The sequence below is a fragment of the Sminthopsis crassicaudata genome, chromosome 1, assembly GCF_048593235.1.
Source record: "Sminthopsis crassicaudata isolate SCR6 chromosome 1, ASM4859323v1, whole genome shotgun sequence".
Classification (NCBI taxonomy): domain Eukaryota; kingdom Metazoa; phylum Chordata; class Mammalia; order Dasyuromorphia; family Dasyuridae; genus Sminthopsis; species Sminthopsis crassicaudata.
This window is the reverse complement of record NC_133617.1, coordinates 41,154,715-41,181,091: the sequence shown is the minus strand read 5'-3', so window position 1 is coordinate 41,181,091 and position 26,377 is coordinate 41,154,715. Positions and strand designations below refer to the sequence as shown.

The following is a 26,377-nucleotide window of genomic DNA, read 5'->3' as shown; positions in this document are numbered from 1 at the left end:
TGAGGAAACTGAGGCAGACAGGGTGAAGCAGTTTGTCTAGGGCTTCACAGATAGAGTCTGAGGATGGATTGGTTTTAGATGTAGCATTCTATCTCCTGCACTACCTGTTAAAATCAGTACTTAATAAATAAACTCTAAGAGTGTCTGCATCTGTATTTTTTTTTGTAGTACAATGCCTTTCTTGCTACAAGTCATTGACGATTTCAATCAATAAAACATTCAGATAGAATGTAAACTCCTTGAAGTTTTATTTAATTTTTATCTTTGCATATACTCAAGTACTCCAATGGATGCATATTCTCTTTGATATAAAATTTCCCTTCAAAGGTAGAGATCAAAACCCCTTGACAACCTGCCCATTTTCTATAAATTTTTCATAAATTTTATCATGAGGCATTCTCTGGACATGCTGGGAATTTGCCTCAGGTTCTGTTAACATTTAGAGTCTACCAAAGGCATTTATATCTTTCATCGATCAATCCACAAATATTAGATGCTTAATATGTATTAAGTCCTGTACTATGTTTGTAATAGTACTAATAAACACTAAGTTCTGGGAATACAGAGAAAAAACCAAAATCAATCCTTCGTTGTTCTTAGGAAGGTTACATTCTAATTCTGGAGACTGCATGTATATAAGGATGTTTGCTACCTTATGACTTTGGGCATTTTCATTTTACAAATAAGGAAACTGAGTCTGATAGGTTAGCTGAATTCTTCAGTGTTGCACAAGTTCATAAGTGTCCAAGGTAGGACTTAAATTCATGTATTCCTTATTCTACCATTAAGCCATCTAACTGTCTATGATGATGTGAGTCAAGAAGGGAAGGAGGAGGGGTAGAATGAGGGATGAAGAGTGATTTGATTTGGCCAAAATATTGATTAAGTGAAGGAACACAATACAAGTTATGACTGGACAATTCCAGTGATTTGGAACTGGATTACAAGGAGCCTTGAACACAAGGGTTGGAAGTTATATTATTTTGTAAACAATGGGGAGCCTCTAAAAATTTCTGATTAGAGAATACATATGCTCCATGTGGTGCATTAAGTGATGGCTCAAACAAGAGGAGTGAAGGATGGATTTGAAGGGGGATAGGTACAATCTGCTGATCTGAGCTGGAATAGAATTAGATCCAATCTACTTTAAGTCTGGCATCAGTACTGTGAACTTTGGAAATAAAGGAAGACCAGGCTGCACAACCCCAGCTCACATTGGGCAATGTTGGGTTATGATCACTATTGAGATTGGGGTCATTATCATCACATTTGGTTGAGATAGAGAGAAGGAAAGAAGGAAGGAAAGAAGGAAGGAAAGAAGGAAGGAAGGAAGGAAGGAAGGAAGGAAGGAAGGAAGGAAGGAAGGAAGGAAGGAAGGAAGGAAGGAAGGAAGGAAGGGAGGAAGGAAGGAAGGAAGGAAGGAAAGAAAACAGGAAGAGAGGAAAGGAGGGAGGGAAGCAAAGGGAAGGAAAGGGAGAGATGGAGGGAGGGAGGAAATAAACAAGGAAAGAAGAAAAAACAAGAAAAATAAGAAAGAAAAAAAATGAGCTTCAGTTTGAATTCAGCTAATATCAGTTCTTCCTCTGGAAGAGGAGAACATGCTTCATCATTAGCTCTTTGGGATTGTCTTAGATAATTTTATTGCTGAGAATAGCTATAATTCTCCATTGTACAATATTGTTACTGGGTGCAATGTTCTCTGGTTCTGCTCACTTCACTTTGCGTCAGTTCCTGTAAATCCTGTAAGGTTTTTCTGCAATCATCATGTTTGTCATTTCTGATAGCACAATAATATTCCATCACAATCATGTATCACAACCTGTTCAGACATTTCTTAATTTATGGATATATCCTTGATTTCCAATTCTTAGCCAACACACACACACACACACACACACACACACACACACACACACATGTACACACACTGTTGTAAATGTTTTTATGCAAATAGATCATTTTCCCTTTTTAAAAAATGAGGTATTGTTTGTAAAGCATTTTGCAAACCTTAAAGCACTAAAATTAAATACTCCCTATTATTGGATGATGCTAAGTGGTAGACCTTGGGAAATAAAAAAACAGTGCCACTATGAACAGGAGCAGAGAGATAAGAGGAGAGCTTAGGAAGTGGTGAGTAGAAAATCCAAGATTCTTTAACCAGGGACTGGCATGGTCAGGCATGTGTTTTAGGAGGATTATTTTGGCAGCTGTGCAGAACATGGATTAGGCAGGGAAGAAACTTAAGGCAGGGAGAACAGTAGGAAGCTATTATCGTATTCTAGGTGAGAGATTTAGATAAGGGCTGAAAAAGAGGTCACCATGGGAGTGGATAGAAAGGAACAGATATAAAAGATATTATAGAAGTAGAATTAACAAATTTGGGCAATTGATTTGTGAGTTGTCCAGTGTATAAGAGCAAGGAAAGAGCTTTAGAATCTATGTAAAGGAGGATGGAGATTTCCTTTAAAATAACTAGGCAAATTTGGAGGAGGGCAATGTTGGGGGGTGAGAAGATTAAGTTGATCCTGTATTATTTTTTATTAATACCATTTATAATTAATTCTTTTGCCCTATAACTGCTTAAGTCATGGTTCTTTGTCTCTTAACTTAGTTCAGCTGGTCCATAATGGGTTAAGTTTAAAAATTCAGCTTTCTTGCTAATCACTGATCTATTCCTGCCTCAAGGAATTTAGCTGACTCTGGGGGAAGGGCTGTGAACATAAGGGACTCAGATCTAATATTTTTGCACCACCAAGCTATCTTTCAAGGATGTCTAGTTTGTATCCCAAAGATCTGCTCTTTATCTCTAAACCTTGCAGCTGCATTCAACCATCGAACATTTCTTACTTTCAAAAGAAAAAGAGTGGAAAAGTCATCGTTAGCTCCAATCATATTGTCTTCAATCCCATGATGTCACTTACCTTGTTCCTATTATTTATTCTGTACTCCTCAGAACCCATAAAAGAGTTTTTTCTTGGGGTCCTTGCCATTGACCTATTTATTGACATATAGATATATAACTATTAATAAATATTATCTTGCATAAACTCAATTTACCTTTTTGTTAAATTTTCCTCACAACAGGGTTGATAGTAAGTGTGGTTTTAGACATATTAAGTTTGAGATGCTTATTAAGTTTCTGGGTGGAGATGACCACCATAATAGTAAATATTAGTCATAAAACATGGCACTTTAAGGTTTGAAAAGTTCTTTACATGTGTTATCTCATGTGATATAAATGCTAGCTATAATGATGATGGATTTTCATTTGATCCTCACAGCTTTTCTGAGGTGCTATTTTTATCTCTTTTTTGCTGTTGAGGAGAAACTGAGGTTGAGAAAAGTCTTGACTAGGGATCACACAGACAGTAAGTGATGGAGACAGAATCCGATTTTCTGACTCTAAATCTAGGTCTTTAGCCGGAGCTTTGAAGAGGGATGAATACTAAAATACAGATTTGAGAGTCATTAGCATAGAGATGATAATTAAACTCTTGAAGTTCTTGAGATGACTGAGAGAGAATATAAATGGAGAGAGGGGAGATGCTATTATTTTCCTATTTTATAGATGAGGAAACTGAGTTGAATTAGTAAGTGCCTGAGACCATATCTTCTTAACTCCAGGTCCAGAGTTTTATTTATTAAATTTCCTACCTGTGAGTGAGAGGAGAGTTAAAGGAAATATTGAAGAGAGCTATATGTATTTGTAGGTAGCAGTGAAAAGAGCCAAACAGTTAAGGAGACATTGAAGAGGAAAAGCAAAAAGGGTAATAATGATTGAAGAAGCAAATAAGAAAGGATAAAAGATACAAATAGGTTACCTGCCTTCCCTGGGCCTCAGTTTCCTCAGTTGTAAAAAAAAGAGGGGATCACACTAAATAGCCTCTAATATCCCTTCTAACTTCAGAGTTAGTATGTGTGAGGTTTTTGATGTAGAGCAGTTGACTTTGGGTTGATCAACTTGCTTAGGGACAGAGCTCTGGATTGTCAGAGAAATCTACTTTGAGTCTCTGCTGTGCTACAGGACACTTGCAAAATCTAGAGTAAATCATTTAATATCCCTATTTGAAAATCTGTAAAAAGAAGTAATTAGAGTCAACTGACAATAAGAACCATCAATGGCAAGACTCTGGGAGGAAGAATGAATGCTGATGGAGAGAGATTTTGAGGGACAGGCTAGGACATTCATGAGGGATAGCTCCATTTTTTCTGAATAAAGTGAAAGCTGAGGTCTTCTGTTCAGAGGAAGAGAAAAAGCGCATTTTGGAGACTTGAGAAAGAAGTTGTATATAAGCTCCTTGATGACAGGAGTTATTTTTTCATCTTTGCCTTTGTACTCTCAGCACCTGGGACAGGGCATGGAAATTTGTCCTTGAAGAATTAGAGGTTTATTCCATTTCTCTCCCCAGTGATCCTTTCATGTTATTTAATCAATAAGTTGTGTCTATTCATGATCCCATTTGGAGTTTTCTTGGCAAAGATAACTAGAGTGGTTTGCCAGCTCATTTTACAGATGAGGAAACTGAGGCAGATAGCCAAATTGATTTGTCCACTGTCACAAGTCTGAGACTGAATTTGAACTCAGTTATTCCTGACTCCAGGTTTGACATTCTATCCACCACTACCTAGCTGCTAGTGATCCTTCTTTCTCCTTTATCTTTTCTTTTCTTTTCCTTTTTTCTTTTTTTTTTCTTTTCTTTTTTTTTTCTGCGAGATAGAGTTATCATCTTCCTAAATCTTTTTTCTGCAAAGGACACTTTGCAGAGTGATTGTTACCATTCCAGGTTGGCAATACCTTATCATCCATGCTAATGAAGCATTACTAAATGAGTTGTCTTCAATTCAGCCTCCATAAAATGAATGTGTAATTTGAACTTGTCATTCAAGGATGAGATTTCTTTCTTTTCACCAGTAGCAAGAGTAGTGAAGCACTTCCTGAAAAATAACCATTCAGCAGCTGTCAGACCAATGAGACAGCCTTGACCCATTTTGCCACTGATAATGCTAGAAAAGATGCTTTCCTTCTTTCAGATGGGGATAAGTCTGCCTATAAAAGGAGAGGGTTGGATTAAATGGCTTCTGAGGTCCTTTACACCACAAAGTCCATGATGCTTGGATTTAAGGCACTAGCCGTACTGGACAGCATTGTCTCTCCAGCAGAATGTACATTCCTTGAAAGCAGAAACTAATTTCATTTTTGTCTTTTTTCCATAGGTTCATAGATTTAAAATTGTAAGGGATCTTTTAATGCCCTCATTTTACAGAGGGAAGAGCTAAGTCCCAGAAAAGTTGACTTGCCCAAATTCTCACAGGTTGTGGGTGGCAGAGTTAATAGTTGAACCGATCCAAAGTCCAAATCAACTGCTTCTTCCATGATACATCTATCGCTTTTGGTATTACTAACTTGAATCAGTGTTCAGTATTTCTGGTCCTTTTAATAATCTACCATTTTAAATACACACACACATACACACACATACACACACACATACACATACACACACATATATAGTAATGTAACTGTCCCCTATGCTTAAAATACTTTCCCTTTTCATTTCTTCCTTTCTTCAAGCCTCAGCAAAAATCTTCTATATCTTCTGTATAAACAGATATGTAGAAGGTATATATACTTTCTGTAATAAACCTTTCCCAATCCCTCTTAATATTAGTGCCTTCTTTCTGAGACTACCTCCAAAGATATAGACATATGTATATATGTAAACATACATATGTATTCTATTTGTATTTTATTTCCCCTTGGGACTGTGGGTTTCTTTTTTTATTTTAGCTTTTTATTTACAAGATATATGCATAGGTGATTTTTCAGCATTGACAATTGCAAAACCTTTTGTTCCAACTTTTCCACCCCTTCCCCCAGATGGCAGATTGACCAATACATGTTAAATATGTTAAAGTATATGTTAAATACAATATATGCATACTTGTCCATACAGTTATTTTGCTGCACAAGAAGAATCGGACTTTGAAATAATGTAAAATTAACCTGTGAAGGAAATCAAATATGCAAGCGAATAAAAACAGAAGGATTAGAAATGCTATGTAGTGGTTCGAATTCATTTCCCAAAATTCTTTCTCTGGGTTTAGCTGGTTCTCTTCATTATTGAACAAATAGAACTGATTTGGTTCATCTCCTTGTTGAAGAGAGCCACATCCATCAGAATTGATCATCATATAGTATTGTTGTTAAAGTATATAATGATCTCCTGGTCCTGCTCATTTCACTCAGCATCAGTTCATATAGGTTTCTCCTGGCCTTTCTGAAATCATTCTGATGGTCATTTCTTACAGAACAATAATAATCCATAATATTCATATACCACAATTTATTCAGCCATTTTCCAATTGATGGGCATCCACTCAGTTTCCAGTTTCTGGACACTACAAAAAGGGCTGCCACAAACATTTTTGCACATACAGATCCCTTTCCCTTCTTTAAGATGTCTTTGGGATATTAGCCCAGTGGGACTATGGGTTTCTTGAAGACAGACAACTACTATTTGCTTTTGTTTATACTCCAAAGGGCTTAAACCTAGTGTTTAGCACATAGTAGGTGCTTAATAAGTGCTTGTTAACAAATTGAATGGCTTTCCAGTGCTTTGTACAGTGCTGGTTGGGCTAATAAAAGATGCTTAAGATTGTTGATTGGGCTGGAAAGGAGCTCAGAGATCTTCAGTTTGAGCCCCCTCATTTTTCAGATGAGGAAACTGGGTCACAGAAAGGCATAGTTACTTGCTCAAAAATCCTAAAAAAATAAGTCTCAAAATCCAGATCTTTTGATTCCAAATCTAACTCTCCCTCCATCATATCATATTGCTTAATTAATGTTTTGCACTGGATTCAGTTATGTTATCATTTTGCTTCTTTCATAGGAGAAAAATGAGGCTTATAAAGGTTTGGGGAACTTGCCCATTGACTTGCAGCTAGGGAATATCTGAGCTAGAATTTGTACCCAGATCTCCAGGGTAAAAGTCTAAGAAGCTTTCTCCTATTCCACACTATCCTTTGAGTGAGTGTCCTCCTTGTTTTTCTTGGTAAAAGTTATTTGACTCAGATATGGGGGAAAGAAAAGAGTATAGAGTATTGCCTTATTTTGAAATATAATAGTTCCTTTTGCTAGATGGCTTAATGGATACAGCACTGAGACTGAAATTAGGAAGACCTGAATTCAAAATGAGTATCAGAAATTTACTCACCATGTGACCCCAGAAAGTCACTTAACTGCAATTTCCTCACCTGTAAAATGGGGATAATGATACCACTCATTTCCTAAAGTTCTTATGAGAACCAAATGGGATAATAATTGTAAAGTATGTAATACATAGTAACTACTATATAAATATTATCTATTATTAATTATTATTGTTGTTTAAGTAAACAGGATTGGCAAGAGCTTCTAAATAAGCAAATTGTGGCTTTATTTTTAAGATTCTATGTCTTATTTGGTAGACTGATTAATTGGCCAAGTGGCTAAAATGTTGAACTCCTCTGATACTGGTTTGATCCCTTCTTCATTTTCTTCATCTGTAAAATGGGGAAAACAATAGCATCTAGACTCCAGGGTTATTATGAGGGTTTATTGCAATTACAGTATTACTGTTATTATTATTATTATTAGCTAGGTTGTGGAATGATTATGAACTTAGAATTACATGGTATAATGCATTGGGCTCAGAATCAGGAAAACTCATTTTCAGGAGTTCAAATCTGACCTTGGACACCTCCCATTTGGAATCATGCAGAGTCAAACATAAATGCTTTTTTTTTTTTTTTTTTTTTTTGCTTTGAACATTATTGATTACTGAATTATCCTTTCCTAGGTGTTACCTTGAAAGCCACATAACATGCTGTGAGATCCAGAATAGACAAAATAGCCAGGAAATAGGCAAATTCACCCAAATCTTAGTTCAGTTATTCATCACTTTTATGAAACCTTAAAAAATTCACTTAATCCCAATGGACTTCAGTTTCCCCATCTAGTAAAGAAATAGAATTGGACTATCTTCATATTGGACTTATAATGAATATGATTCAACAAACATTTGTTAAGCATCTGTGATATAGCAGGCTCTGTGCTCAGTGCTAGAGATGCAAAGATTTTCGAAATGTCATAGCCCTACCTGGTGGTAGTGAAGTGGATACATGTACATAGGTAAAAATGTGATGATAGACTAAGGGAAGAGAAAATAGTGTTCAGAGCTAAGGAAGGTCCCATTGCCCTTAACTATATTCTTAACACATCTGTGGTGTAGTATATTAAGTTCTGAGCCCCACATTTCATGAAGGACATTGATAACTTAGAGGGCATCCAGAAGAGAACAAATCTAGATGGTCAAGGGGTTCAAGATCATGACAAATAATAACCAAGTGGAGGAATTTGTCTTTTGAGGATCAAATGAGATAAAACATGAACAGTGTTTCACAAACCTTAAAATGCTATTTTAATAGAATATTTTAATATTCTATTATATATATATATATTTAATAGAATCTAGCTATTATTATTATCATTCCTTATAAGGTTCAATTGTTTCATGCATGTCATTGTAACCTCATTTAGGGTTTTCTGGCAAAAGATACTGGAATGGTTTGTCACTTCCTTCTCCAGCTTATTTTACAGATGAGGAAACTGAGGCAAACATTTGATTATCTCAGGGTCACATAGCTATTAAGTTTCTGAAGCTAAATTTGAACTTATGATGAGTCTTCCTGATGGCAATATAGGACTAAGGTGGATAGAGGAAACCACTGGAAATAATTGACTAATGTTCAGATCTGTGATTTAGAAAAAATTACTTTGGCGGCTCAGTGGAAAAGAAATTGGAGTGCAGAGAAGTTTGAGGTAGGAAGATCCACCAAATGGCTATTGCAAAAGTCCAGGCATGAGGTGATAGGTCCTGAATCAGACTGTGTGAATAGATAAAAGAGAAGGCTTATATAAGAGATGCAGTAGAGATAAAAATAAAGATTTGGTAATGGATTGAATGGGAGAGAGGACACTGACTTTGGATTTGTAGCACCTGGTTAAAATCCTGCCTCTGATGCTTCCTGCCTGTGTGCCTTTGAGCAAATGACTTCTCTCTGGACCTCAATTTCCTTCCCTGTAAAAGCTAACTGATAATATTTGTCCTTCTCCCTTCAGGGATAAAGAAAGAGCTATTAGCTAATAGTGTGATCATTAGTGATCCACTAGTGTGAGTTGCTACTCCGATGAATTTTATCTCACATAGTAGACTGGAGACCCCTATCAGAAAACCAGATATGGAATCCCAACTAGCTATACAAAGTTGAGCTAATCACTAACCTTGTTCAACCTCAGTCTCTAAAATGGGATTAACCATCCCTTTCTACTTAGTTCTACTATAAAATGCTAAAGATACATGTACATTAACAGTAGGTTTTTTATTATAGCTTTTTATTGATGAGATATATACATGGGTAAGTTTTCAGCATTGACAATTGCCAAGCCTTTTGTTCCAATTTTTCCCCTCCTTCCCCCCATCCTCTCCCCCAGATGGCAGGTAGACCAATACATGTTAAATATATTAAAGTATATGTATTAACAGTATGTTAACAGTTAACAAAAAGTCCATTCATTGACATGCTTTTATTCATAATGCCTAATATTATCTATTCTCATCATTTGGCTTCCTTCAAACCTCAGTTCAAGCTCCACCTTCTATAGGAGGCTCCTTGAAAGCCCCATCCTGCCAATGCCTCTCCCTCTCTCAGATTATTTACTCTGTCTCTTGGATTCACCTATTTATGCTTAAAGTGTAAGCTCCTTGAAGACAAGGACTTTTGTTTTGACTTTTTCTTTGTTACTTTAGCTCTTGACACACTGCCTGGAACAAAGTGAGCTTTAAATAAATATTATTTCATCGAAAATTTTCACATAGCAAACTTTGTATTCCTTCTATGTGTCTTCACCACTTTGATTTCCATTTCGATTGGAGAGAGAAATCTAAGCTATTCAGCATGCCTAATGCTGGGTTTGCATTATAGAATTCAATTCAATTCAACAAGCACTTAGTAGTCACCTAGCTGGGATAGTCAATGGATACTTGACTTGGAGACAGGAAGACCTGGTTTTAAATTCTGTTCTAGATACTTACTAGTATCTAGTGACCTTGATTAAGCCAAATCTGTGAGCTCGATTAAATCATTTAATCTCACTCTCAGTTCCTTCATCTGTAAAAATGGGGATGATAATAGCATTTACCTAACAAGGTTGTTAGGAGGCTCAAATAAGATTACATATATAAAGTGCTTGCGAATCTTAATTTTTTCTGTAAATGCTAGCTCACATAGCTCACCATGCTAGCCCAGCATGTAGAGTCAGGTTTGGTGGAATCATCCCAGAGCCCACAAACTCACCAAAAAAACCCCACCATCACCACCACCACCAACCCACAAAGGATCTTTGATGAGTAAGGTGCCCTCCCCAGTAATAAGCAGCTGTTTCTCAGTTAGTTTCCGCATCTGTGCCATAGCTGAAATGCTCCAAACAAAGGCATTTATCTATCTCAGGGCAGCTCTAGGGACAGATAATAAGTATTTGTTTATATGCCTTTGGCAAACACAAAGCAATTATGATGCCTCATATCTCCATACACTTGTCCCTCTGTTGGGAACCATGCCATGCAAAATTGTTATTTAAAACAAAGACTGGGAGAAGAGTTCTTCCCAACAGAGAAGATATCCTCCAAGGAGCAAAGAAATTCCTGACAGATAGGGATTCTTGAGAAAGAAAAGAGGGCATATTTGGGCATATAATCTAGTCCATGGCTATTGTCTGTCTGGTTGTTCCTTATATAGCATTCATATCTTCCTTGGATGAAACTGTAAATTCCTGAGGGCAGGGAATTTATGGTGCTCTTCTTATCTAAACCATTCAGCACCTTTGAGCTGGACCAGGAAGCTAGACAGTTAGAGCTATTCCAAGAGTAGAATGTTCTTCACTGGAGATCTCCAAGTAAAAGTCCAATGGTCATTCTTTGGGAATGCCATGGAATAGATTTTTATGGGTATTGGGCTAGATGGACTCTGAGCTTTCTTTTAGCTTTGTGATTCTATAATTTTTATAATTTCCACTCTCCAAATTTTTAAACCAGCTATTGAAAACTCTTTCCCCAATTTCCCAAATATTTCTTATTCTCTCCCTTAATTTACCAAGATACTTGGCTTTCTGAGTTGTGTGTGATACTGGACCACACATAGAAGGACATACTCTCCCAATTTTACAGCAATGGAAATAGTGACAACCAGTCTCCACAATCAAGTAGTCATTGAATGAAAGATGGGATTTCTTGATCATTGTAGGTCCTCCAGCTCCACCTCAAGATGTCACCATTCAAGCCGGGACCACTCCAGCAACCATACAGGTCTCCTGGAAACCACCAACTCTCACACCCACTGGGATGTCCAATGGAGCAAATGTGTCTGGCTATGGTGTTTATGCAAAAGGGCAGAGGGTGAGTCCCCCGACTCCCAAGTGGAATCACATGAGAAGGAAGAGCACTCAATTTGGAGCTTAAGGATCTGGATTTGAGTCCCAGCCCTATAATTTATTAATTGTAAAACTTGGGGGAGTCATATAATCTCACTTTACTCATCTGTAAAGAAAGGGAGTTAGATTAGATGAGCTTTAAGCAACTTTCTAAGTCTAAAGTTCAGTGATTCTGTGATATCATATTCAAATTCCAATTATCAGCATCATTGGATTTGATGCCTTTCAAAGAAAAGGTAAATGGTATCCCCAATAGAACATGAGGTTCTATTATACTAGGCAGAGGGCATGGGCCAGATGGGCCTCCCCAAAGCCAGCTTTAGGGAAAAACTGTGAAGCGAAGGGAGCTCTCCCATTTTCAGCATTCCTTCCACAATAAGGTCCGATGCTTTTAGCTTAACCTCCAACTGCCTTTTCCATAACTAGCCCTTTCCATTTCATTTTTCTGAACCTTTCCCATAATTCCCAACAAAAGTCTTAAGTACCATTTCCAGACAATTTTAAGTTGTTGCTCCAGCTAACTTCGACTAAATTCACCAGACAAAATACTCTCTAAGACCTTTTCCAGCACTAGAAAAGTTCATGAAATCACAGATTAAGAACGAGAATAGACCTCAGTTATAACTGGGTCCAAACTTCTTATTTTACAAATGAGGGAATATATTTTTTCTCCAGGTTATCCTGATACCAAGCAGCAAAATTGAAATTCACACTTGGGTAAACCACATCCAGATCCAAAGACCTTTAAACTATAATATGATGCTACTGATTATTAATTTGATTATTTGTGGTTGGAAAGAGTTGTACCTCATTTAAAATTTTCCTAATCAATTGTCTTTAATCATTAAAGGAAATAAGGACTAGAATGAGTTATGCATTTGGAGGATATTGCCTTAATCTAGAACTCCAGAGACTTTTCAAGTATAATATGATGTTATTCATTATTGATTGGATTATTGGTGTTTGGAAAGAGTTATCCCTCATTTTTAATTTTCCTAATCAACAATCAGTTGTCTTTAATTATTAAAGGAAATAATGACTAGGATGAGTTATGCGTTTGGGGGACATTTGAACAGAGGACATTGCCTTAATCTAGAACAAGAGTCTGTTACCTTTTTTGTGTCATGTTCCCTCAGGTGAAGAACCCTTTTCAGAATCATGTTTTTAAATAATTGAAAGAAACATTTAATTCCAGTAGTAGTAAAAAAAAAAAAAAGATGTCATTACTTTTTCTATCCAAGTTCATGGACTCCCTGAAATCTCTCCACAGACTATAGATCCCAAGTTAAAAACCCCTGACCTAGAGAAATTAGCCTCTAAAACTGGCATTATAACAGACCAGGAGTGCTTTGGATCGTTCCCCACCTTCCTATTAGGTGATAAAGACTATCATCAAATTAACCAGCCCCCATTTCCTTCATGCAAGACATGAAAAGATGATGGCCCCTCTCACCAGGCCCATTAGGTCCCAAATGTTTCTCATTAAATATATTTTGTTCAAGCTATGTCTGTTTGGCACAGAATTTCCTGCCCAGTTTGAACTTGGCTTGGCCAGCTCCACATTTTTTCCAGTTAGATGGGCAGTTAGACCTGGCAGTAATTAGCATTTACTTACTATTCACAGGACACAGATTTCCCTTCATTGACTATGGGGAAGAGACACGATATGGGTCTAATAGAAAATGCCAGGAAGGGCATCTGTCAACCAGCTTTTAAGTTGGCTCTCTGTGTCCTCAGGTGGCTGAAGTCATCTTCCCAACAGCCGACAGCACAACAGTGGAGCTGATCCGCATCCGGAACCTGGAAGCCAAGGAGGTGACCGTGAGAACACTTTCCACCCAAGGTGAATCCATGGACTCCTTAATAGCTGCCATTCCACCCGACCTACTGGTGCCTCCAACCCCACACCCTCGAACTACTCCCAAACCTAAGCCATTAGCAAGTGCCGGAGCCCCAGATACCAAAGACGAACAGTTGGGTCCCCACCTCAAAATGGATGAGTCTTGGGAGCAGACTCGCTCAGCTGCCCCCACACACGGACACATGCTGGAACCTCCGTCATCTAACTTTCCAAGCTCAGCTCCAGGGAGGCGGTCACCCTCTCCCAATCGGATTCTCCCCCAGCCGCAGGGTGCCCCTGTCCCCAACACTGTGGCTAAAGCCATGGCACGGGAAGCCGCACAACGGATGGCAGAGAGCAATCGAGTAAGTAAGGATCCTTTTGTCCTTATTTGTTTGTTTTCCTTGGGGAAATGCCCAACCTAATATTGCCAATCTATTTATATATAATATATAAATTTATAATACATATACAGTAAATTTGTTAATTAATATTAAATGTATATAAAAATGAACATTTATTGCCTACTATGTGCTGGAGATACTGGACCACTGGAGATACAAAGTTAAAAGGAAACAGTGTCAGCCCTTGAGAAGTTTATCTTTTGTTGGAGGGATATAAAATATCCTCATATAATTACATACAGTTATAGGAATGGGATGGGTCCATAATTCTGTCAGTATAGAAAACTTGTGTGAAAATTTCCTTTTCTGGTGCAGGGGCAAACCCTCTCTCTCTCTCTCTTTATATATATATATATATATAAACCCTCTCTCTCTCTCTCTCTCTCTCTCTCTCTCTCTCTCTCTCTCTCTCTCTCTCTCTCCATATATATATATATATATATATATATATATATATATATATATATATATATATATATATATATATATATATATATATATATATATATATATATTTGAGATGTCAAAGGACTTGTCCACAATTGCACAAGTAGTTTCTGTCTAACAAGACCTGGATCTTAATCCTAGTAATATATAGCGCTTTGAGGCTAGCAAAGTGTTTCATATATATTATGTTAGGAGTTCTCATATGACTCTCACAATAACTCTGGGAGGTACGGGCCATTGTTGTCTCTGTTTTACAAATAAAGAAACCGAGGATGGGAGAGCTTAAGAGGTCTTAACAAATATCTGAGGCTGGATTTGAACTCAGAGATTTCTGACCACCCCCACCTCCAAAGAATTTCTGGTATAGAATTTCACCGCTTTCCTTCAGGACCTCGTTCAGTATTCTCTGCCCTAGAAATATCCTTTCATCATTTTCCACCTTTTTTCTGCTAACTACCTGGGGAGGCTATGTGTGCGATATGGTCACAGCTCATAAATGCCATGGGCACTTCTATGATTAGGATCATGGATTTCAGTTTTGAAAAGGTGATAATAGAGGAAGGAAATGTTCTGAGAAGAGGATAGCCCTGGAGATAATCACTTCTGCCACCAGGTTTCTGGATATTTTGACTGCTCTTCTCTTCTCACTCATTTGTTCTTTTCCAACAAAAGAATATGTAATAAGATTATACAAAATGGTCCCTGCCCTTACAAAGCTCATGATTTTTTTTAGGATGACAGGACTTCTACCACAGGAAAAGTGTAATTAATAGTGGAAGTGTGTCATGAGAGAAAGCACTGACTTAGCCTTGGGGGAACCTGCTCTGCAAATTGCCTCAGTTTCCTCCTCTGTAAAATGGAGACTATAATCTTCTAGCTCCTACATTCCTTCCCACCATTCTCTTCTCCGACATGTACTGGGAGAGAGAATTTCCTCACTATAACTTTCCAATTCTAATGAAATAATGGGTCATTGCCCCAAATTGCTATGCTAATCACTAATATAAAACCATGTAGAACCATAAATGTAGAACTGGAAGGAAGGAACTAGAAGACTTATCCCAATTCAATCCCTTCATGAGGGCTTCAGAGCTGAAGAGCATTGCCAGGAACCCTCTGATATAGAAGCTGTTTTAAATGGCAGGAGTAGAGGTCATCAGGGAGGTCAGCTCTACCCATTCTGCCATCCTATTGCCAAGCAAAATGCAAAATTTTGTGTTTGTTTAGTTGTGTCTGATTCTTCACGGCTCCATTTGGAACTTCCTTGGCACAGATACCAGTTTGCCATATCATTCTCCAGCTCATTTTACAGATGAGAAAATTGAGGCAAAAAGGGTAAAGTGAATTGCCCAGGGTCACACAGCTTGTAAGTATCTGAGGCCAGATTTGATGAATCCTCCTGACTCCAGGACCATTGCTTTATGTAGTGTACCACCTAAATCAAATCCTAGCCCCAAGAAAACACAAAGGTCGGGCTTATGTGCTGAAGAGCCTTTCTGCTCTGAGAGCCTAAAGTTCTGTGATTCTCTGAACACCCCCCCACCAGATCTAAAAGAGCATTGGGAGGCAAAAAGATAATCCCAGACTCCCAGGACCTGCTCCAAGGAGAGACCTTCTCTTTCCTCCCCTATTTCTGTCCCTAAGTGGAGCTGGCTCAACAGGATGAATTCCCATCTTCTTCAGGGAGCAGGGAGACTCTGGGGCTTCCTTTGTGGGTCTAGTTTCAAAGTGATTGCTTCTCCAGTGCTCATCCTCATCCACCTAGGGCTCTGCTGGAGCCTACATAGGGCCAGCTGCAATGGACGTGGTCCCTGCTGGGAAAGAACTTGACCCTTCACTCCCTTCCGCCCAGTCTGTGCTGAAACCATCTGTTCTGTCTGCATTGGGAGTGCCTTACTTGGTACTACCCTGAATCCCAGCAAATAACAAAGCAGGAAGGCTTGAAACCTGCCCTCCCCTCCTAGCTTCCCTTCCTTCTGGTCTTGTGTTATTCCTTCTTTAGGCCTCTTTCCTTATTTATCTTTCCTTTCCTTCTCACACTTGTCCCTTTTCTTTCTCTTCCTTATGCTTACCCTTATTCTTGTTCTTTCATTTGGTCTACAATAACTTACAGGGCTTCCTTCTATTCTTCCTTTCATCTTTCTTTTCCCCTCTCTCTTTTCTTTTGTCCTATCCTTCCTTCTATTCATCCTTTCTTCTCTCCTTCATTTTCTGCCTTGCTTTTTTCCTTCTTTCTTTATCATATTTCCTAGACTCCCTTTTCTCCCTTCCTTCCTTTCTTCTTTTTCACCTCCTCCCTCCCTTTTACCCTTCCCTTAGCTCTTCTTCCATCTCTCTTTTTCTCTTTTCTTCTTTCTCTTCCTCTCTCCCTTTCTCCTTTCCTTCATTCCTTCTATTTGTTCCTACATTCTTTCCTTTTTTCCCCCTTTCCTCCCTTCTTTCCTAAAGATCCCAAGTCATCATGAAGGTAATCAACAAAAGGAAAAATACTTTAATAACACTACAAACATATTAATTTCTACACCTATTTTGAGTATTCTTGAATTCTGTGCATTCATTTTTTCACAAGGAAGAGGTCCTCCTCTCTTTCCCCATTTGTTCAGATGGCAATATCAAATCCAAAAGACGCTAAACTACCTGTCTAAGATCACAAATCTCTTGTAACAGGGTTAAGGCTGAAACTCACTGCACCACATTGCTTTCTTTGGGAAGGTATTTCCTGAAAATGCGTGTTTGATTCTACAAATAAAGATTATGTTCTCCTTCATTAGTAGCAGTAATTGAAAGATGTTTGCTTTTGAAGACCATTTCTTATCTTGGAATTAGGAAGAAGTAGGTTCAAATACTAACTCTGACAAATAATAACTGTCTGAGTATCAGACACTTCCTTAAGATTGTTTACTATTGATGAATTAGGATTTATTGGTGAAAGGAGCTCTCACCATGTGGTATCAGATCGTTGAGTGAATATGCTGGATAGGCAAGGGCACCATGCCTTCAATGGACTCCCACCTCATCTTCTCCTCCTAGAATCTCTAGTTTCCTCCAAAGTTCACCTGAAGCAGCACCTTTTCCATGAGGCTTTTCTGATCCCTGCAGTCACCAGTGCCTTCCCTCCAGACTTATCTTGTATATATTGGGTGGACACTATATAGCATATGTGTACACACACACACACACACACACACACACACACACACACACACACATATATATATATGGCATCTAGATGGCACAACATAGAGTACTGGGCCTAGAGTCAGGAAGTCCTGGACTCAGACACTCATACCTGAGTAACACTAAGCAAGTCACTTAATCCTGTTTGCCTCAGTTTCCTCATCTGTTCAAGAGCTGGAGAAGGAACTGCCAAACCACTCTAGTATCTCTGTCAAGAAAACTTGAAACAAAAACTTGAAAATCCCAAATGGAGTCATGAACAATTGGACATGATGGAAATGACTGAACAGCAATAGCATATATGTGTATGTGTGTATATACATATATATGTATGTATACACACATAGACCACAGATATACATGCATACTCTCTTCTGTCAAGAAAACTTTAAAATCCCAAATGGGGTCAATGAACAATTGGACATGATTGAAATGACTGAACAATAATAACATATGTGTGCATTTGTATAATATATTTATATATGTATATACACATAGATCACAGATATACATGCATACTTTTATTTACATACTCTCTCTCTCTACACACACACACACACACACACACACACACACACACACACACACATACACATACACACGTACAACTTCTTCTGGGATATAGAGGATGTCCCAAAGCCTTAGTTCAGTTTTAACTTTAATAACTTAAAGACCCCACTAAAAGTTATGATAGATATCTATGAGAATAGGAGCTGTCCATGATTGTCCTTCATACTCTTAACAGGATAAAAATGACATCACAGAAGCAGCTAGGTGAGGCAGTGGACAGATACCAGCCCTGAAGTCAGAAGGACCTGAGTTCAAATCCTGCCTCAGACACTTAGCACTTCCTAGCTATGTGACCCTGGGCAAGTCACTTAACCCCAGTTGCCTCAGCAAAAAAAAAAAAAAATGACATCACACACATTTACGTATATATACACATACGCATATACTTATATAAACGTGTATATGTATGCAGACTTATACACATATATCCAGTGCTTAGCACAATGCCTGTAACAGAGCTTATGCTTAATAAATGCTATTGACTTGACTTGAAATATATATGTTGCTTTCCTTTATAGAAGGGTAGGGACTGTTTCTTTCCTGTTCAGATGCCTAATACAGTGATTGACAGATAATAGAACTCTGTCTCCAACTTATCCTGTGGCACTGAGGAAAGAAGGGCCAGAGTTGGAATTATGGACCTTGGATTAGAGTCCCAGCTCACAACTCATTATTACCTCGTGACAAAGAGCAAACCACTTATTCTCTGGGCCTCCCTTTCCTTATCTGTAAAACCTGTGGGATTGAATGAGATGACCTCTAAGGTCCCTACCCAGGCCTAAATCTGTGATCCATGATGCTATGAGCACCATAAAAATCCACAAGGAAATCAGATAATAATACTTATAGTAGCTGCCGTGGACAAAGCCCTTAATATATATTAGCTCCTCTCACAGAGTCAGCACTTGTGTGTACTTAATAAATGTTTGTTGACTGATAGATTTATGTCATCAGCTCCTCATGCCTGAGGCACCAAAAGACCAAGGTACTTTTCCAAGTTTATGAAGATAGGAAGGCTCAGAAGTTAAACTCAAACTCAGCTGTCATTGAATTCAGGGCTCAACCACTGCACCAGGCAATTTTTATAAGATTTGTATAGAATATACAGAAGGATCCTTCTTAACTATTCTTGGATGAGCAAAACATAGTCTGATGCTAGTATCTTCATCAAGAAATGTACAATTTCTTCTAGACAAGTGCAACGTGGAAAACACAACTTCTTCTGGGATATGTCCCCAAAGGCTTAGTGGGGTTTTAACCTACCCCACTGAGTGAAGATATAGATATGGATTGGGAGCTGTCCATGGTTAGTTGTAGTCCTTCCTACTGGAGGAGGAACAAAATGATAACACTATGTTGGGGTCATGTACAGCGTTTCTGACTGTGACTGATTGGACTAATACAAGCTCAGAAGGCTCTCCCATAGGTCGGGAACAAAATAGTCCAGAATCATAAAAAAGACACAATGGGTAATAGATACTTAAAAATATCTTGTTTTAACTTTGGGAGCAAATGTCCATCAATTTACCGTAGGGACAAGTAAAAGTTTAATGCATAAATAAATAATAGTAATAAGACGACACATTTCTATAGCCCTTTAAGGATTACAAAGGATTTTCTTTCCACAACTCTCAAAGGTGCAAGCATTATTAATAACACTTTATAGATGAAGGAAACCAGGCTAGAAGGGACCCCATTTTTATACCTGGGGAAACTGAGGGCTATGGAGATTAAGTAACTTATCCAACATCACACTGATGTCAAGAGGCAGGATTTAAATCTACATTCTCTGACTTCTGAGACACTGTTTTACCCTCTCACTATTCCTGGGTTCCTATGATCAGCCAACTTGAAAGGCTGCTCTCCAGATTCTTTAAGATTAATGCATTTCAATGAACAAATCAGAGTCAAAACAATAGTCTCAACAAAACCCACATCAATCTACAGGATTTTGCTGAGAGCATGTTGGGAAAATTTCTTTCTCAAAAGTCTAGAAAGTATAATGCTATCCTCATGATTTGTATGAAAACAGTTTTCTTTATGGTGGTGTGATATTTCGGGGGACCTGGGAAGTCTTTGTATATCCAAATCCCAAGAATCTTCTCTGTTCTTTTGCTTTCACTCAAAATAATAGAATGTCAGAGTCAGAAGGAACCTTACCCAGGACAACTAATCCATACATAAGAATGAGTTGCTGCTGCTGCTAGGTAGTAAAACACACACACACACACACACACACACACACACACACACACACATCACCTACTACATGCCAGACACTGTGCTAGGTTTATAAATTATATATATTTTGTAAATCTTATAAATATGTCATTTTATCCTCATAAGAACCCTGTAAGGTAAATTTTATTTACCTCATTTACAGTTGAGGAAACTGACATGTGACTTGTCCAGGATCTCACAGCTAATGAGTTTCTGGGGGTTCTGATTTGAGCTCAGGGCTTTATAACTCCAAACCCAGAACTCTATCCACTGTGCCATCTAGCTACAAAAACCCCTTCCAGCCTCTGCTTGTAAATCTCCACTAAGGAGAACCTGTTCTCTACACCCCATTTCTCTTTTAGACAGCTTTACCTCTTAAGAAATTTCCCTGATATCCACCCTACATTTGCATTGTTTTTGCTTTCACCCATTGTTCTGCCCTCAGAGGCCAAGCTGAGCAAGGATAATCCCTCTTCCTTAGGACAGCTTTTCAAAAATATGAAGACATTATCATGTTCCCACTGAATCTTTTTTCTTCTAGGATAAGTATCCTCAAATTGGTCCTTCCCTCACTGCCCTGTATTCTATTTAATAGAGAATCTCTTCTGAGTTCTAGGATATCAGAAAGACAATTCTAGGAGGATAAACTCTTATAAAGACAATATTAGTAGATACAGTAGTAAAAATCAAGGGGGGGGGGAAATTAGCTACATTTCCTTTTCAAAGCATCTATCCAAAAAGGCAGAAGAATTAAGAAAATCATTTTAGGATCAAGCAGATAGTGCCACCCAGTGGACTGAATTAGGATGACATCTGTGGTCACTCAAGAGAGCTCAGAGTCTCTGCTGGAGGATAGTCTACTATAATCTCACAGCAGGAAGTTCTTCAGCATCCGTGACAAGTTATCCAGGTTCCACTGGACCCCCAAAGAGGAAAAGTCAAGACCTGTCATGGTAGCACATTCCAATTTTGGACAGTTCTCCAACTTTAAGCCTATATCAACTTCTTTGTCACTTCTACCCATTAGTTCTTCTCTCTGGCTCCAAGGTCAGAAGGACTAGTCTCTCATTTCAAATGCTCAAAGGCAAGTCTCAGGTCATTCATTCTCTCACTGACAATATCCTTAAAAACAAACTCACAAGTGAACTCAAATATCCAACTCTGAATCTCTGCAATAGCTTTGCCAAGGAAGGCCCAACTCACCCTGAGAAGCATTTGCTAGCTTTTGTTCTTCCCTACTAGTATTTCTTTCTTTTTTTTTGTTGAGGCAATTGGGGTTGTGTCTTGCCCAGGGGTCACATAGCTAGGAAGTGTTAAGTGTCTAAGGTCAGATTTGAACTGACTTCAGGGCTGGTTCTCTATCCACTGCACCACCTAGCTGCCCAGCACTATGCTTTTTTTTAAAGATTAAGAACTAAATGAAGTATAATTAAATATCAGTTTCTCTGAAAAAACCTGGGAATTTAAGACATCAATGGCTTGGGAATTTAAGACATCAATGGTCCACCAAGAAAGTTAATATGATTTTAATCTGCCTTATGATCAATCAGTAAACATTTATTAAGTGCCTACTATGCCAAGCACTGTGTTAAGATAGGAGAGCCTACAGCTAATGATTTTTTTCAAGATCACACAGGTCTTAAGCATGAGAATTGAAATTTCATAGATTAAGGAAAAATTGAGTTTGAATCTGCCTCACACATATGTTAACTCTATGACTCTGGACAAGTCATTTTCCTCATCTATAAAATGGGCAAGTCCTTATTATCGTTTGTATGTTTTGAAGTAGAGATTGACCTGCTCAGAAACAAAGTAGAATATCTACTCAATTATGTCTTCTCTTTTTCCCTCCTAGATGGAGAAAAGGAGCTTGTTTGAGGACAGGAGCCGGGCTGGGCATTATGCAAACTCTGATGAGGAGGAAGAAGATGGCTATAATTCACCGGACATCAAAAGGAGAGGAGCTTCTGTGGATGATTTTCTGAAGGGTTCTGAGCTTGGCAAGCAGGTAATTGGCAGGCAGTGGCTAGTTCTTAATGATTCCATAAGGCAGCAAGAACCTGGTCACCACCTTTGTAGGTGAATTTTACCATTTCAGCCACAAAATTCAGAAACTCTCCTCATCAAAACCTCTGATAGGAAGTGCTTAATATTTATTGAAGTGACCTGCAAAGGTAGAGAATATGACCTCTCTCCTTTAGATAGATCCTTTTCTCATTTATTATTTAGAATTGTCTATTCATTAACCTAAAGCAAAGGTTCTTAACCCTTGAGGTCCTTAGAGGACCTCAAGGTCCTTAACCCTATCATGGACTTTTTCTCTCTGTCAAGAAACTTGAAAATCCTGAGTGTGGTCATGATTGAACTAGTATGAGAATCCCTCTACAACATTCCCAACAAGTGGTAATCCAGTCCTCAGCATAAGACCTCCTGAAACATTCTATTTTAGATCAGCTGTATTTTCTAGGAAGTTTTCTTTCTGGCAAACTAAATTTCCTTCCCTTGAACCTATTAAAACACTAACAATTAAATCCTCTCTTGCATCACAGAGATTGGATACAGTTAAATGGCTCAATGGCAATAATTGGTCCTGAAATCAAGAAGACCTGAGTTCAAACCCAGCCACAGGCATTTAGTAGCTATGTGACAAGACCCTGGGCAAGACATTTAATCTTTGCCTCAGTTTTCTTATCTGCTAAAAATGAATATGATAATAGGGTTTTCATGAAGATCAAATGAGATTTATAAAGTACTTAGCACAGAAACAAATAAGCTAAAATATAAAGTGAAATTTAGAGCTCTAAAATGAGTCAGATCAATGGAATTAGACATATCACACAATCAAATATTTATTCCTTTCCTTTCTCCATTCACAAGATTTCATACTTTTGAAGTTGTAAGTAAGGTTAAAATTTTTGAAATTTATAAGTTTTATTAATGCCTTGCATTTTGTATCAATGTCATTTTCAGACATATCTAATGAGCTTTCCCTTATGATAACAGAAAATGGTCAGAACCAATGAACTATGGTTGCATCTGATGGTAGATGCAGTATTCTACACCCGTTGTCTCCTACCTCTGCCCTGAAAGAAAGAGGACTCATTTTTCTAACTTTTTTGGAGCCAGGATTGGTCATGATTATAAGGTCATCAGGCTTCATTTGGGCCATCATTAAGGTGGCTTTCAGTTTGAGGAAGTTCTTTATTTGTAACATGGGAAACTTTTTGCCTATTCTATCTCCCTACTCCTACTAGGACTACACAGTGTTTTTTGGTTAAGATTAAGTGACTTGCCCAGGTTCACAGAGTTAATAAGTATGAAGTGTTTGAGGCTGGATTTGAACTCAGGTTCTCCTATCTCCACAACAAACAACAGTTTTCTATCACCATGCCATCTAGCTGCCCCAAGATTTAGGGTTTTACAGAAGCCCCAGCACCCTGTCAGGAGAGGTACTATGGGGAAAGCCATTCAATTAAGTATCCCATTCTCTCAATTCCGGTTCTGCAGTCCCACTATGGTCACGGAGAGGAATATCACACAGAGAGCAGCCGGGGCTCCGATCTGTCAGACATTATGGAGGAGGATGAGGAGGAGCTTTATTCCGAAATGCAGCTGGAGGACGGGGGCAGGAGGAGGTCCAGCGGAACCCCGCACAATACACTTAAGGTCAGTGGCCAGGAGCGGTTCTGTCTGGGGCTGGAGCGCTCTCTTGCTGGGCCATCTCTCCGTCTCTTTTTGTCCCTTTGGTCAGCTCAGTTCTAGATGGTCCCCAAACTGCGTACACAAGTGTTCAATTTCAAGGCAGTTCTTTCTTTCTTTCCATTGACCTGGTATCAGGAATGGCATCTATATTTCTGCCTCATTTCACCAGGAATTCTGCTTTGGAGCATGGGAAGGGCAGGGGGAGAATAAATGGAATTCAACTGGGCAAGTATTTCTCGATCACCTTCTGTGGGCCCAGCGAGAGATGCAGCAATGGGTAACATAACTTCTGTCCTCTGTGAGTTTTTTTGGAAGTGGAGAAATAAGGTGGAGAGACTGAGTTACACCATTCTAAAATGATCAAAAATTTTCAGTGGCTCCCTATTGTCTGTAAAGGATGGTTCAAATTTCTTTCCTTGGAATTCAAGGCTTTCCAGAACCTGCTACTCCTACACCTTTCTAGCCTTATCTTGCCTTCTTGACCCTCACATCTTCTCTGGTCTATTCTCTATCTGAGCATATATCATACTTTCCCACCTTTGTGCACCCTCTTCTCTGACTGGAATACCCTTATGTCCTCTTTGTTGGCTGGGTTCCTACACCACATCCTTCATGAATTCTTCCTTGATTTCACACGCACGCACACACACACACACACACACACACACACACAGTGTTCCTCACCTTTGTCTTAAAGGTAATAAGGGATCAATGGAACTTTTTAAGCCCAGGGAATCATATGCTGGAGAGGGTAAAAAGGTATAATGGAAAAAGAATTGGCCTAGGAGTTAGCTAAAAGGATCTGGTTTTCTAACTCAGCAAGTCATTTGACCTCTGAGTATCCCAGGGGACTCTCTAAGAGCATCAGCTGTAGAGCAAGTACTGGCCAATATTGAAAGAGGGAGTTCTCTCCTTATCCTAAGGAAAATTACTACACTTGTGAAAGCATAGGTCCATAAAAAGGAAAAATAAGATCACAAATGGGAGATGGCCCTTTATAAAAGCCCTCCCTTCCTTACCTTACCCACATCAGAATAGACTTATTTTCTTCCTTCCTTGGGACTTCCCTAACCGTATTCCAACAGTTTGAGAATGTCAATTCTGGGGGAACCTGTAGATAATTTTTACCATTTATAGAACAACACCTTGCCCTCAGCAAAGCTTCCTGTGTTCCCCTGTTTCTTCTGGGAGACTCTCTGAGCCATATTGGAGCACTGGTTTATGCGGCTTGAATGGAAGTTACCAAACCCATCATCCAAATATGGCTGTCAAATCAGTGACCCATTGCATAGAGAAAGGCTTCTTCTTCCAGTCTGCCATGACTAGGTCCTGAAAATCTTCCCCTCTCATGAGGCATACACTTTGATTGCTACTTCTGGAGAGTGCCATGCCTTCTGACCTTGAAGATAACAATGTCAAGTCCTATTCTCAGTGGGATTTTTATATCCTGCTAGTAGTTCCTATTGCTTCAGAACTAGAAGAGACCTGAGAGGTCAGAAAACTCAGTTGCAATTAAACTCAGTGAGCATTTTTTGAGCATCTCTTACTGAACATCAGACACTGATTAAAATGGAATAGTTGTTCCCTCAAGGAGCTTAACCTTCTACTAGGAATTCCCTCAGTAATCTCCTTAGCAAAAGGGCTACAGGAGCAAAATTCCAATGTCTTCTTATCTTACTTTGATCTTCACTTATTTGGCCAGTACTAACATGGTCCTCCATGACTAAACCCTGTAAAAGTTAAAATACAAAGCAATGGGAAATAAAGATTCTTTAGTTGAAGGGGCAGAGTAAGGGGGAATTATGAAAATATTTTACATTCAGAGTAATTCTAAAGTAGTGAATACAGTGGTGAAAGTTTTGGGTTCCCCTTTCCTGAGGGGATAGATGATGGGCATGCTAAATTAAGTTCCTGTTATAACATGGGCTGGTCTAGATGAATTCTAATGTCCTTTCCAGATCTGAAGCATGATGATTCTTCCAGCCTGCAAACTCTTGAAGCACTTTCCTTATTAACTGGCCCAAACAATATGTACTTAAATTCCTAGTGAGCATTGGAGCTCTTTCATTCAGAGGCTTTTGAAACCCAGAAGTGCTCCCAGTTTTCTACTTTAGTGCAAATGGCACAAGAGGCCTTTCTCCCTCCCTACTTCTCTTGATACCTTTCCTGCCCACCTATTCCATGTGCAAATATCTTGTAGGGTCCAATTCGGTGAACAATCTGTACTTAAATTCCTAGTGAGCACTGAAGCTCTTTCAGTCCGAGCCTTTTGAAACCCAGCAGTACCTCTAGTTTTCTTCACTTTGGTGCAGATGGCTCAGGATGATCCCCCCACTTCTCTTGATACCCTTCCTGCTCACCTATTCCACATGTATCTCATAGGATCCAATCCAATTGAGCAATGCTGTTTCCCCACCTAACAAGGTCTCTGAATAATGGTAAAATCTCTAAGGAGTCCTAAGTGACACAATTTCCTCCAGGGAGAAATAT

General features: G+C 38.7%; 1 protein-coding gene across 9 annotated transcripts in view; it reads left to right on the top strand.

Annotated features, from left to right (window-relative positions):
• Window positions 1-26,377, top strand: part of RIMBP2 (RIMS binding protein 2) — a 427,034-nt gene that overhangs the window by 371,781 nt on the left and 28,876 nt on the right. For all 9 annotated transcript variants that reach the window (XM_074299584.1, XM_074299613.1, XM_074299602.1 and 6 more), the window contains 4 exons: window positions 11,341-11,492; window positions 13,265-13,732; window positions 22,041-22,193; window positions 23,693-23,851. In XM_074299584.1, the coding sequence (XP_074155685.1) occupies window positions 11,341-11,492; window positions 13,265-13,732; window positions 22,041-22,193; window positions 23,693-23,851 (932 nt within the window). The remainder of the gene's footprint in view (window positions 1-11,340; window positions 11,493-13,264; window positions 13,733-22,040; window positions 22,194-23,692; window positions 23,852-26,377) is intronic.